Raw genomic sequence first — 14,596 nt, 5'->3', positions numbered from 1 at the left:
ATCTATGGAGGTCTAAGGTTACTACTTATACTAGGAAGATCGATAACCGGGGCTAACCCCTCCACCCACCTGCTGCTGCTACAGAGAACAAGTGGACAATCTTCGATTGTTCATAAGGTTATACTTTTCGCTTATTGTGATGTTGTGTTACTCCTAGTACCCAGCGATGACACTTACATTATTACTTTTATGGACAATCTTCGGATGTTCATTAGGTTGCATTTTTCGCTCAACGCAACGTTGTGTTGGTCCTAGTACCCAGTGACAGCACTTACAGTAGTACATTTTCCTGTTTACTTTATTTTGTGATACTTTCACATAAACGATGAGTTTGACTAAGTACTTTAGTACTAAACAATTAAAGGAAAAACCATCATTTTACTAACAAAACATTTAGGTCTTGGTAGAAGACTACATTGTTATAACAAAACATTCGGGTCTTGGTAGAAGACTACATCTCACACTGATAGAAAATAAGGGATTTTCTAGGGTTTTTCATACTTACATCAACATTTACATTTAAAGGTTTGCATAACCTTTAAAATAGTTTTCAGTAAGAAAGATAATGACACTTAAATACTTATGAATTCACCAACTTTAAAGCTGATACTCTCTTTCAAAATAACTTGTACTCAGGTCATCAGTAGACAGGTACGGAGGCCAGGTTTTGAGAAGACGGAGCAGACAAGTCTCGTCTTTTATTTTGATTGTATATTTTTGGTGTCTTATTACAATGAAGAACACACATGTATTAAAACTTTACTTATAATGCAATGGATGATGTTGTTGCTTGTTTATTATATTACACTGTTGTGATACTGTACATGACGTCCTCCACCCTTGAACGTTTCCGCCGTTCGTGGTTTTGGGGTGTGACAACTGAGTTATCCCTAACTCGGCAAGTCTATTCACTGAGTGATCTGCGTGGACCTTAACCCTACTATCCGAGTCCCAAGAACAACTCGGCGAGTTCATGCCATGCACAAACTCTATTGATCTCCTCTGGTTAGATTTGTGCCCCTAATCCAAAGATCTGGCCTTCCCAAGCATAAATGTCATGTAAAGTCTGAATCTTGATGCTTATAACTCAACCAATAAGCCTCAAATGATGATTTTGTCCCAACTACCTTAACCCAAGGTCATGACCTCCATTGTTCTCCATAAAGCTTGAAGAATAAGGCTCTCTGGACCTTTTTGGGTCCAATTACAAAGCCTCATCTCTAGAAGGGACTATTTGGACCCCAAATCAACTTAGTCAAGGGTACAAGAAACCCTAAAACCACATATCCTTCCTAAAACAAAAGAAGAGTCGAAAATAATACCTCAAATGAATGATCTTAACTTTTAGTCCTTAGAATAGCAACCTCCTTTGCTTTCCCTTGGCTAGAACCTCCTTCTTCTTACTAAATGACACCACAAAGATCAATAATGGTCACTCCTTGTTTCTTAAACGATCTGAGACTCTCTCTCTAGGGGTAGTAGCCACAATGGACGGCCATAAGGGCCTTTAAATAGGTCCCAAGCCCTGGAAATAGGGCTTCATTAAACAGCGTGGACTTGCTGAGTCCACGAATGGACTCGCCGAGTCCGGTCATGAAATAGAATGAACATCCGCGTCCTTACTCGGCGAGTCTTGGCGCCAACTTGCCGAGTTCCTCCACGAACTCCAAAACTTAAATGAATAATAATATACCTTGGAATCCGCATGTTACACCTAACATTTTATATAGTTCACATAGTATGTTTAATTTTTTTTGTTAAATTTAAGTAAAAAATGATTTTTTTCTTAAAATTCAGTAATTGTTCTTAAGATTTCGGACTTGTTCTTGAAATTTGAAAGATTTTTTTTTTCAAAATCCGAAATTGTATTCCAGAATCTGGAATACCATTATGAAATTAGTAAAAAAACATTTTTTTTATTGATCCAAAATAAACTCATTCCTAACAAATTGATTATTTTGACAATTTATTATTATTAATATTTTTTAAATACACATTAAAAAAAAGGTTCGACAATCGTGTCGTGTTCGGATTGACGTGTTGAGGGTTGGTGGGTCAAAATATGCCAACCCAAACACGATCCATTTAAATATACAGGTCACGGGTTGGCGGGTTTGGAACTTAAACCCATATATGACCCGTCAACCCATTTATTTATACGGATTCACACGTTGGCAGGTTCGTAGGTCATATTTGGGTTCGTGGGTCAAATTTCATAAATAAAATTGACAATTAAACATGAATAAATTTTTTATGGTTGATGCAAACATATCCAAAATTTAGACACTTAACTACTTAAGTGTTAAACATCTAAATGAAAAGTAAAAACTTTCATAGAAACAAGTTCAAACTAAACATTAATACAAACATAGATAACTTATTATATAATGCTTATTAAATATTGATACTTAATACATAAATATATTTAAAAATAAAAAATATATATTTTATTAAAAATATAAACGGATTGGCGGGTCAACCGATTTATTTTTTAAGAAACCTATATATGACCCATATATATGACCCGTTTAATAACACAGCGCTCCCGAGTTGTAGCGAAGAAAAAAAAAGAAGAGAAAAGATAGTAACGAGATAAAAGAAAAGAAAAGAAAGGAAAAGAAATTTCTCTTTTGTGCTCCCGAGCTGGAAAGAAATGAAAGGAAAGTTGAACATTTTGTTAGTTCTTTCCAAATTCTTCCAAATCGGAAGGAAAGTTAGGAGAAAAAATGATCCTTTAATTTGCTTCCACTTCTTTCGTTTAATTAAAATCTCTCTTATTTTCTTTTATTTCCTTCTATTTCCTCCTAAAGTTGAACTCGGGAGAGGGGCATAAACGAGTTGATGAGTTTGCTGATTGACGGTTAACCCAAGGGGCATAAACGAGTTGATGAGTTTGATGATCGACGGTTAACCCATTATTTCGTATAGTGTCGCCGGTTCCTTTAAAAATGGCTTTTTGATATATGTTTTTTTTTTTCTTTTTTTTAGGAAAAACGGTTTCTAAAAGGCAGAGGAAAAGGAAAACCCCTTCCTCTTGCTCGGAACTCATATTCTGAGACCAACAGCACAAGCGTATAAAGCCAGTGCTACAAGCAGAAAATATATGCAACAGCAATAACAACCATGTCCATGTGGTCTAGTAGCTCCTCGTTCTTCTACAAACACCATTCTTTCAACCCCAATTTCTTTTCAAGTCGCACCATCAAACCAGTTATTCGCACTAGGTTTGTCAAGTGCTCGTCTTCGGATAATGCCAACGATATCCATGAATTGTTAAAGGTATTATTGTTTATCAATTCTCCCTTCTTCCGTGTTATGCTTTACTTTTCCCATTTCGATTGAAGGTTGAATTTTCATAGCTCAATGCAATTTGGGTGCTGCCTCTTAACTTGTTTGATCGAGCCTTCACCACTATTAACATTAAATTACTTCCGGAATTATGGTTGAAATCATGCACACCTTTTTCCTCACGAAAGGAATTCTACTTTTGAGTTTAACTAGTATTCGTGTTGCTGCTGTTGCGGATTAGAAAATATTATTACATTATGCATAAAACTTTTGAATCATAAAGGGTAAAAACATCCAGCATCCATGCCAGTTGTTAACATGAAAGTAAATCTAAATCACTAAAATCGGAAGTGGACTAGAGTTTTTCAAGATAAGATTACCTTTTGTTTTGCAGATCCTTCCACACGATTTGCGTGACAACCTTGTGATGGAATCTAAAAAAGATCAACTGTTGGAGGTGATGAATTCCTATCTGATTTTCTTTCAAATATTTTAAATAAGGGTCTTGTAGTTTCTTTCCATGATAGTTGCAATGTTCTGTATGTAGTATAAGAAACAGCATATAGGGATGGACACATTGATAGAAATAGAAGTCAAGTTCTGCTATTTGAATGCTAAATATTCTAGTTGATTCGATTAGTTCACTAATTTTTTCTTCCATTAACACATCATCAATATACAGCTTAATAATAGCAACTCCAACCAGGCCAAAACTTTTCCAACATTGTTTATGTTGCTGAATAACGACCTACCATGTTTGATGTGATACCAAACCACAAAATATGCTTTACACATATATGGTTAAATATTTAAGAAAAAAAGTAAAATAAAATCACAGTATATTACAAATTTGGTCCACTTTTTTCGGTTTAGGTACAAATAAAGGATTTTTTTTTTACCAGTTTTGGTCCCTATTTTAACGTTTCATAACGCTTTTGGTCCCTGACATCGACACCACCACCCAAGAGGTGTCAATGTCCGGGACCAAAACTGAAAAATGGTCTCTTTTTAGACCTAAACAAAAAAAAAAAAAGCTAAGCACAGAGACCAAACTTGTATAACTTACTCTAAAAATTAGTTTATACAAAATATATCAGTACAAGAGTCTCATATAGAGCTTGAAAAGGAATCCAAAGTTCAATATGATATTTAAAATGTGTCACTTTTTTTTTGTAACAATTTTTTATAACATAAAGTATTATTGGAAATAAAAAAAAGGAAAATGTATTTTAATTATCATTTTTTATCAGATTTATCCTGCACTCAACTCCATGATTTTTTTTTTTTAATTGTGGTTATAGGTAATATTGGATCTAGGTCGGTTGCCACAGGCATGCTTCCTCGGTGATTCAGGTCGAAGATACATAAGAGATACCGAGGTAAATGATGCTTTCATATTTGCTGATTTGACTTTCTGCATATTATCTGGTGGAGATTTAATTTAATGAGGCCTCTAAATAATTAGTATGTATGTTTTAAACGATAGTAGATATCAATGGAAGAGCTAGAGTTTGCTGAAAATGCAATTGGAGAAATTGGAGGGGATAACAGAGGTGGTATCAGTGGCACCCTGCACCGCATATCTGCAGTGAGGAGTAGGAAAGGGGTTGTGGTTGGGTTGACTTGCCGAGTTGGCAGGGCAGTTAAGGGAATCACTGACATAGTGCGGGATCTACTTGAGTTTGGAGAGAGTATCTTGTTTATTGGAAGGTAAATTATTTATTCACATATTCAGTCTCCTTACAAATCTAAAATTACCATTTTGCCCACATTAGTCATTACAAAATTACAAATTACGGATGCCAATTCTTTTGTTTTAGGGATATTGATTAAACTAACCATTACAAATGAGGTGTTTGACAAAAATAACCAAATTTCTTATGTTTTGCAAAAATGAACATCTTGTCCTAAATGGGTCATTGCGGACTTGTTCTTGAAATAATAAAGTTTTTTTATTTCTTTTGTCCGGATTCTGGAACTTCAGTCCGGATATATACTTTTTTGTCAGAAAAAGTACTTCTGGAAAAGGTGGTTATTTAAAAGAAAAATTGGGTTATTTTCTTTAATATTAATCACTGATGTAAAAATAGGTTTAGGCAGTCTCCAACTGCTTACAATTAGTGCTAGTTGGTCCAATTAATTGGCGTTGGTGCTAATTGATCCTAATCGGTCAAAATTTGTAAGCAAAATTAAAAGGTCAAAATTAATAAAATAGTCAACAAAAGTAGTTACAGAATCAAAGGTTGTGTACAAAATATATGTTATTTTGTACATGTTGAAGCAAAGGTTGTGTACAAAATAACATATATTACTTACAATTTTGAAAAATCAAACGGCTCCAAGTTAAAATACATTTCAAATTGCGATGGTCTTTGTTATGACCATGTTGAATTTCTTCTAAGGTTTTGATGTTATATCCATGATTCAATAACTCTAAAAACAAGGGATAAGGAAATGATTTAAGCATTTCCACAATTAAGTAGCTCTCTATATTTGATTATTGGATTAGGCTCAAAGCAAGTGTCATTGGGAGAATACACCTCTCGAAAGCAGGCAGATTTTGTATTTCGCTAGTATTTCTGTTATTTAGATTTAAAACAATACCTGGGTGATTATCTTGATAACTTAGGCATGTTACGTTTACACTTTGTTCTCTCATTTTCATTTCTCCTCTCATCAAAGTAGATTGAACCTGTATCTTTATCTTTATCTTTTCTCACACCATATACTTGTAACCCACAAAGTTAAAATGTTAAATGATCAAAATGGACAGGACATTGGATTTTAGCAGAATGGGACTATTTATGAGGCAAGATTTACAACTATATTATGTAAGTTTAAATGCAAGAAATAACAAGATACTTTCGTTGATTTGTTTATTGTGGCATTCTACTTTCATTTCTTAATGTTACAACGAAAAAATATATCAAATTATAGCAATTACATCGCTATACAAACCCATTTTTGCTGTTATAATTGGGTAGATTATTCAAAGTATAATGTCCTAATATGAAAGAAATTGAAAGTACAATGCTATAGTTTTCAAAGTATAATGTCCAAGAAATTTGAAAGGGTACATTTTTCAAAGGCACATGACCTTGATAAGAAAAAACACTGGAAGCACAGTGTTGTAATAGAAGGAAATGCTATATATAATACACAAATAATTGAAAGTATGTTGCAGATTCATTCATTGAACCCTATTATGTATTGTTACTTTTAGTTAGTGAGTTGCAGTGAAATTTTACAGGCCTGGTGTAGGGAAGACTACTGTTATGCGAGAGATATCCCGAGTTCTTTCAGATGAGCTACATAAAAGAGTGGTATGTTTGCCTTTAATCTTTCTGTTTATTCTTTTTTCAACTTTATTCAAACATTTTCAAAACCCAAAAAAAATATATGTATATATATAAATTAGGTGGTTGTGGATACGAGCAATGAAATAGGAGGTGGTGGGGATATAGCACATCCAGCAATAGGCAGTGCAAGAAGAATGCAGGTTTGTAAACCCTCAATGCAACACAAAGTGATGATCGAGGCAGTTGAGAATCACATGCCTCAAGTCATCATTGTTGATGAAATCAGCACAAGGGCTGAAGTTATTGCTTGTCAATCCATTGCTAAAAGAGGAGTCATGCTTATTGCTAGTGCCCATGGTGATCACTTGGAAAATATTATAAAGAATCCTGTTTTGTCTCGTTTGGTATGTTATGTACACTACTACTCTACTTCTCATTCCATTCCATTCCATTCCATTCCATTCCATTCCCTCCAACCAAACAGACACATAATTTGCAACTTGAAGTTGTATGAATGATTATGTATACAGGCCGGGGGAATAGAATCTGTTACTTTAGGGGATCAAGAAGCCCAACAGAGAGATGGAAGGAAAAGTGTGAGTCAGAGGGCTGGACCTCCTACCTTTCCCTTTATGATTGAAATCAGAGATAGACACTGCTGGGTTATACACAAGGTATCCTCTCTCTCTCTCTCTGTATATATTTTAAAACTAATTATAGAATGTTTAGAAAGCTGTGTGTATGTCTTATTTACTAAATCTATAAGTTATTGGTTTCTTCCAGACAGAAAGAAGTGTGGATGCGTTGCTTCGAGGGAAAAAGCCTCGGGTGGAGGTAACTCACCTGTAATCCTCAAAAGTGTTGTTTAAATAAATAAATGATGTTTAAATATTAGTTAAGAAAATGGAAGGAAAACTCAACTCAACTGTGGGTACGTAGATTTGTAAAGACTTTATTTAGGGCTTGCTGAGGAAACCTCTTTTTCTTGAAATAACTGTTAAGTCCTTCAGAATTGAATTAAAAAGTTAGGACTTAATAGATCCATTTTTATAAAGGACATTTGCTTTTAGAGTAGGTTAAGTTTTTGGTCCTTGACTATACTCGGTATCAAAAATTACTCTTGCACTCTTTTGGTTCTTGTGACGTTTTCGGTCCCTGTTCTAAGTAAAATGGCTCTTTTCGTCCCAAATATGTACTCAATTGGAACAAGGGAACAAGGACAAAGAAATGATACTAAAAGTTCAAATAAGAACCAAGACTGTAAGAGAAAAAATTTTTGGGACGAAAATTGAAAAAACCAGCTATATGAAATTCAAGGACCAAAAATGTAATTTACTCTTGTTTTAAACCTAGAATTTATCAAATATTGATAGAGATATTCTTTCATAAATTGTGTTCCATTGCTTTTCTTCTTTGTTAATTCTCGATGATCCATTTTTGAAGTGAAGCATCTTTTATGTTTTGCAGATTCGAAAGCGGGACAAAGAAATGAAAGTTATTATAGAAAAATGTAAAATCAAGAATTAAAATGGCAACATGATCCGGTTGATAAATTGTGTTTTCTTTTTACACGAATTTCATCTGATAAGAACAACAAAGGCAGTTATAAAAAATGGTGGAAGATCAATTGTGGAACACTAACAAGGTGTCTAAGGGTTTGAATCCTTGATCTTGTGTTTGAAATTTTACTCCTCAACCATTAGACTCTTATGGTCCGAGTAAAAACACTTTAATTCACAATTATATTATTATCATATAAATATTAGTATGTACATCAATAATCTTATGTCTTAGTAGCATACAAAAGCAGTCGAAAACAAAAAGATTATAGAAAACTAAACCTTTTGTGTAAATTGAGGTTTTTATTCTTGTTTGTTGTTTTTTATAGATGTTATAGAAAGTATTTTTTTTCTTTTAATATATTTTTTGAAAAGTATCTGTTTCATGTGTTTAGTTCCTATTTTCTAGGCCTTCAACTTTTAAGTCATTGTAAAAGTATCTGTGTTTAGTTCCTATTTTTGAAAAATATCTGTTTCATGTGCTTAGTTCCTATTTTTGAAAAGTATCTGTTTCATGTGCTTAGTTCCTATTTTCTTACTCTTGTTATTGAGGGCGTGTTTGGTATAGGGAAGGGGAAATGAGTTTGATTGTTTCTCTTGTTTGGATATTGCAAATAATAAGGAAATGAGAAGTAAACAAATTCCTTTTCAACCAAAATAATTCTCTAATTTTAAGAGGGAAAAAAGGAGAAAAGTAAAGCTGCACTAGAGAATTAGAAAAAAAAAACAAGCGGAGAAATCAAAGGCCGCGTAGCTTCGAGCCCTACTCTTTGCATCCAAAAAATTTTCTTTTATGAATTTGTCTTTGATTTCTCTCATACGAATCGGTTTTTGATTTCTTCCTCTATTCAGTTTTCTTGCTCTCATAATATCGGTTCCAACCCTATAGCCCTAACATTTGTGATTGTGCTTCTCTTTCGATGATTTTGTCACTAGTCTTCCAATTAAGGTATTAATTTTCGTTTATGGAAATCTTTGGATCCTTCCACTTAAAGTATTAATTTTAGTTTATTGAAATTTGGATTATTCTTGTTATTCATCTGTTTGATTTTGAGTTGTTAGTGAAGCAAATTCAAACATCTACTCCACTCAAGATCAAAACAAACAGTAACAACAACAACAACGTAGAGGAGGATAGTAAAGTAAATTCAGATTTTGAGCGTTCTTGATGTTTGTGTTTGATTTTAAGTTATTATTGTTGTTCAAATTTGATTGGTATTTCTATTATTACTGTTATGATTTTTAGTGTTCTTGATGTTCCTATACTTTTACGTCCCAAAAATTACTAAGTAAAAAATTCATTTAAAAACCATCAGAAACATCATTCATTTATTTCAAAACCCATCAAAACGTAATAATGTATAAAATAATTATGAGAGTACAAATCATGTCATAAAATGCGGAATGCTGGTGGATGCAGTGCGATCATCTCAAACTCTTTCCTTTCGAACTGACTAAAACCATAAACGTAAACCTGTAAGCACAAAGCTTAGTGGGTTTCCCAAAATACCCCATACCATACATACATAACAATATAAAACTAAACTGAGTCTATTTCACCCCCTTAGGTCTCTTTCAACCGGTATTTGGTCTATTTCACTACGTTCGGTCTTGTTCAACCGGTTCAGCTCTATTTCACCCCCTTCGGTCTCTTTCAACCGGTATTGGGTCTCATACAATCATATCAGCAAGAGTCACAAAGACAACAAGCACATACATGCATATCGGCAAATTTCATAAAGACAACTATCATCCTACAGACATAATCCAATGAGACGACATTGGTGACTTCGACCCACGAGTATAGTGAAGAGACTCACTTATCAAATGATGATTAATTGCAACTGCTACTACTGCTGCAAACACAGATGCTACCAACCACCTATACAGTCATATAAAGTACACCCTTAGCTTTTCTTCCAAGTTTAGGGGTTTGACCAAAAGTCAACACAAGTCGAAAATCAAACTTGACTTGCCACGTCATGACCATCTTTATCCTATGATACCCACTAAGAGGTCTAAATCTCCGATCTTAGATCTAAGAAGGCTAAAAATGGCAATAACTTAATCAACAAGCACTTAATCCCATTAGTCCTAAGCCCATCTGCTCCAAAAGAGCTTATAACACTAAAACCATTCTAAAGTTTGATGCTTTTTAGACTTGCATGTCCAATGCAAGTCTTGGACACAACTTAGGTAAAAAATTAGGGGGGGGGGGGGGGGGGGGGGTTGACCAAGATCTTATGCATGGCTCAAACAACCCACCAAACTTCAGATCCAAACCATAAACTACTTCACATGATCCAAATAATCATAAAGTTGCAACCTTTATGAAGTCACACCATTCATCCAACAAGATCAAGAAGAAAATGGGACAAAATGCAAGATCTAACACTATAATAAAAAAGTGGAACCTTGAACACTTACAAGGGTCCACAACAGATCTAAAAAGGGAGATAGTGGCTCTCTTGCTGATCCTTGGTTTACACTTTTCTTCTTCCTTCAAGACCTCTCAAATCACGCAAGAAAGCTTCAAACAATAATGAAAAGAGTTAGAGATTTCATCTAGATAAAAGAGGGTGGTGGAGGTTGAGGGTGAGCAAACCCTAGCCTCCTCATTCCTTTAAATAAGGTGCAAACTCGAAGATTTAGGGTATAAGACGTCAGCGCCACGTCGTAGCCTTCCTTGCCACATCGTGGTAAGTCAAAAGACCCGCGACTGGAAATTGCTTCGCCACGTCACAATAATCCTTCCCACACCATGATGACTCACCAAAAATTACACTTTACGTTAAAAATAAAGCATACCTCAAAGCCAACATGTTACATATACCAAAAGGATAAATATATTAAACAATTTTAGAAGAAGTTAAATTGGTTAACAGGTAAAGGCAAAAAACTTATGTTTTATCACTGGGAAACCCAGGTAAAAGCAAAAAAATTAGCTAAGATGGGTACAAGTTACGTTGGTTAAATGGAGGAAGAATTTAGTATATATATATATATATATATATATATATATATATATATATATATATATATATATATATATATATATATATATATATATATATATATATATATATCGATGTGTTGTTTTCTATCGAGGTGCCTGATCCTTTTACAAGATTTTGTGCCAATATTTTATGAAAATTTTTAATAAAGTCCTAAATTTATTTTTTTGAATAGAAAATCCCGACTATTTAACTTTTTAAATAGAAAAGCCAAACAAACCGGCTAATTTATTTATTTTAGCCCATTTTTGACATGTTCAACAGTTCATGAGATAACATCGTTAATTTTTCCAAAATAATGAGTTTTTTTTTTTTTTTTTTTTTTTTTTTTTTTTTTTTTTATAGATTTTGTCAAAATTGGTATATAATGTATAAACGTATTTTTTACGTACGTATTTATGTATTTTTTTAAAATTTTTTTTGATAAGTATATGTTTAGATATTTTAAATGTATAAACATATATTTTTAAGTATTTATATGTATTTTTAAGTGTTTTACATATTTTGTTATGTATGTTTATGTGTTATTTTTTATGTATTACGTATTTATATATATTTTTACGTATTTAAATATTTTTTAAGTTTTTTTTATAGATTTTTATTTATTTTTATTTGTTTTAACTGTATAAACGTATTTTTTATGTGTTTATATGTATTTTTAAGTATTTTACATACTTTTTTTTATGTATTTTTATATTTATTTACGTATTATGTATTTATATGTATTTATGTATTTTTTTAAAAGTTTTTTATATAGATCTTTATGTATTTTTATGTATTTAAATGTATAAACGTATTATTTTTATGTATTTATGTATTTTTTTTTACTTCAAGTCATCTTCACAATTTCATCTAATTCTCAAAGCTTCTTCAAGTATGTCTAGATTGTTTTTCTATATACCCACATACTTTAAGCTTTCCCCATTCTCTTATCATGAAATAAAACATCAAATTAAAAAATAGAACAATAATTTATGCCCGTGGGCAGAACATGATCGTCTTAGAGATGTTAAAATTAGAGAAAATCTTATCGATCGTGAACAAAATATATACCCCTTACAAATTCTGAATTTATGGAAAAGAATGAAAATATGTAATAGCTTTTGTAAGGTTCTTTACCTAATACCAAGGTTGTAAAAAAAACGTAAGTGGACTGAGATTAAGATACTAATCGGTTAGGCGAAGATTAATTAGGGATTAATCGATAACCATTAATTATTAAGAAAAATATTCAAAAAAATAATAAATATAAGTTTAATCTTAAGAATATAAATATATAATAATGTTTTTCTTTATAAAAAATAAGCAAAGTTTTATAATAAAGCCAAATAATACAGTGAGTTCACATGAAATCGCTAAATGTTTGATGTTCCATTAGTTTTTAGATTTAAAGTCACATAATGACATAGAAATAAAAAAATTCCACAACGCGCATCTTCATCTTCTCTACATGAGACATCGGGTTCCCTTGAGGCCAAATGAGATTGTTGAGGTTTTTGTATGTGTATAAATTATTATTTTGTTTTTTAATTCGATGTTAAATTTCAAAATAAGAGAATGAGAAAAACTTAAAATATATAGGTATGTAGGAAAACTATCTACACATACTCGAAGAAGTTGTGGGAATTGGTTGGAATGGTGAAAATGACTTGAAGTAAAAACATATACATAAATACATAAAAATAATACAATTATACATTTAAAATACATAAGCATCTATATAACAAACTTCAAAAATGATATAAATACATATAAATACATAACATAAAAATATGTAAAATGCTTAAAAATACATATAAATACGTAAAAAAATATGTTTATACATTTAAAAACATAAAAAATATGTAAAATGCTTAAAAATAAATAAATTGTAACGCCGTAAAATTTCAAACAAATTTCCACATTAAAAAAAACACTTTATTTCACAATATTATAAAACTCATTGTTTCATATATTCGAACATAAGTAAAAATCCCAAGATCATAACATATAAATAAACTCCGCGCGTGTGTGTACTGATCATGCCTGCACCTTCCAGCGATCCTCACTAGTACCTGAAACACATAACACAAAACATTGTAAGCACGAAGCTTAGTGAGTTCCCCAAAATACAACATATAACACATATTAGCCACTCAAGGCTATAACTCTTGTGGGCCCTTGGGCCCTAACTCTGTGGACCCCCTGGTCCTAGCTCTATGGACCTTCCGGTCCTAACTCTGATATACACACAGCATAAATCACATAGAAATAATGCAGTGCAACACATCACATAGATAACATACAAGATACTCTATCACATAACTCTGGTTACCTACTCAAGGTAAAGTATAGTGAGAAGACTCACCTCGGATGTCTTGGGTGATACCTTGATCGCGTATACATTGATCTAGCCTCTGCCTAAACACATAACAATGATATCAATCAATAACAACTCTCCAGGCTAGACTAGACTTTCACATGTCCTCTAAGAAGGCTAAAAGACCATTTTACCCTTCAAACGGTCCACAAGTCCAATTGTTGACCAAACCCTAAAAGTCAAAAAAAGTCAACGGTCAAATCTTGACCAGACTCGTCGAGTGCACAATTGTGACTCGGCGAGTTCAGTCATGAATTCAAGTCCTCTAAATCCCCAATGACTCACCGAGTCACTTCCCTAACTCAGTGAGTCACCAACTATGTGGTTCTCGGGGAAACCTACCCCTACTCGTCGAGTCTGTCCTTGGACTCGGCGAGTTCATGCCATGCTCATACTCAAATGACCTCCTGAGGTCAGATCTGTTCCTCTAATCCATAGATCTTACCTTCCCAAGAATGATAATTACATAAAGTTCAGATCTTAATGCTCATACAAAGGCCCAAAGGCTCTATTTGGAGAAATAACCTCAAATATGACATCCTAAGCTCATGTCTCCTAATGTTAATCATAATGAACAAAGGGTTAAGGTCTTTGGACCTCTTTGGATCCAGATCCAAAGCCTCAATACGATAAGGGAGCAAATGCTCATCCAATCAAGCCTCTAAAGGGTCTAGAAAACCCTAACTCCGAGCGACGCCTATCCGCGTAGCTCTTTTGACGACTCTAAGCTGTTAGGAATCTCTGCCTGACCTGCTAAATCTGCTTAGTCGTCTGAAGCACTATCTCTGTGTTGTCCATCACACGCTGCCCGACCTCTCCCCAACAAATAGGGGTCCGACACCTCCTCCCATATAATAACTCGAAGGGAGGCATACCAATACTCGAATGATGGCTGTTGTTATATGAAAACTCAGCCAAAGGCAGATACATGTCCCAACTTCCCCCGAAGTCCAACACACATGCCCGAAGCATATCCTCGAATGTCTGAATCGTCCGCTCACTCTGACCGTCCATCTGTGGGTGGTGTGCGGTACTAAAATGCAGCATCGTACCCAAATCCTCATGGAATTTCTTCCA

At 33.4% G+C, this 14,596-nt stretch overlaps 1 protein-coding gene across 1 annotated transcript; it reads left to right on the top strand.

Annotated features, from left to right (window-relative positions):
- Nucleotides 1–2,977: 2,977 nt before the first annotated feature.
- Nucleotides 2,978–8,368, top strand: LOC145043425 (P-loop containing nucleoside triphosphate hydrolases superfamily protein). The gene is made up of 9 exons (XM_078992071.1): nucleotides 2,978–3,279; nucleotides 3,683–3,745; nucleotides 4,590–4,667; nucleotides 4,778–4,998; nucleotides 6,539–6,611; nucleotides 6,707–6,991; nucleotides 7,118–7,261; nucleotides 7,371–7,421; nucleotides 8,055–8,368. Exons 1-9 carry the CDS (start codon nucleotides 3,124–3,126, stop codon nucleotides 8,112–8,114), a joined length of 1,131 nt encoding a protein of 376 aa, XP_078848197.1. The 5' UTR covers nucleotides 2,978–3,123; the 3' UTR covers nucleotides 8,115–8,368.
- Nucleotides 8,369–14,596: the final 6,228 nt, after the last annotated feature.

This window comes from Lactuca saligna, chromosome 4, assembly GCF_052625555.1.
Source record: "Lactuca saligna cultivar CGN05327 chromosome 4, ASM5262555v1, whole genome shotgun sequence".
NCBI classification, from domain to species: Eukaryota; Viridiplantae; Streptophyta; class Magnoliopsida; order Asterales; family Asteraceae; genus Lactuca; species Lactuca saligna.
This window is presented reverse-complemented; position numbering and strand designations above follow the sequence as displayed.

Coding starts and splice junctions, on each gene's coding strand:
- LOC145043425 (XM_078992071.1), top strand. CDS start 3,124: ATGTCCATGTGGTCTAGTAGCTCCTCGTTCTTCTACAAACACCATTCT. Junction 4,668..4,777: donor GATACATAAGAGATACCGAG/GTAAATGATGCT, acceptor AAACGATAGTAG/ATATCAATGGAAGAGCTAGA. Junction 6,612..6,706: donor ATGAGCTACATAAAAGAGTG/GTATGTTTGCCT, acceptor TATATAAATTAG/GTGGTTGTGGATACGAGCAA.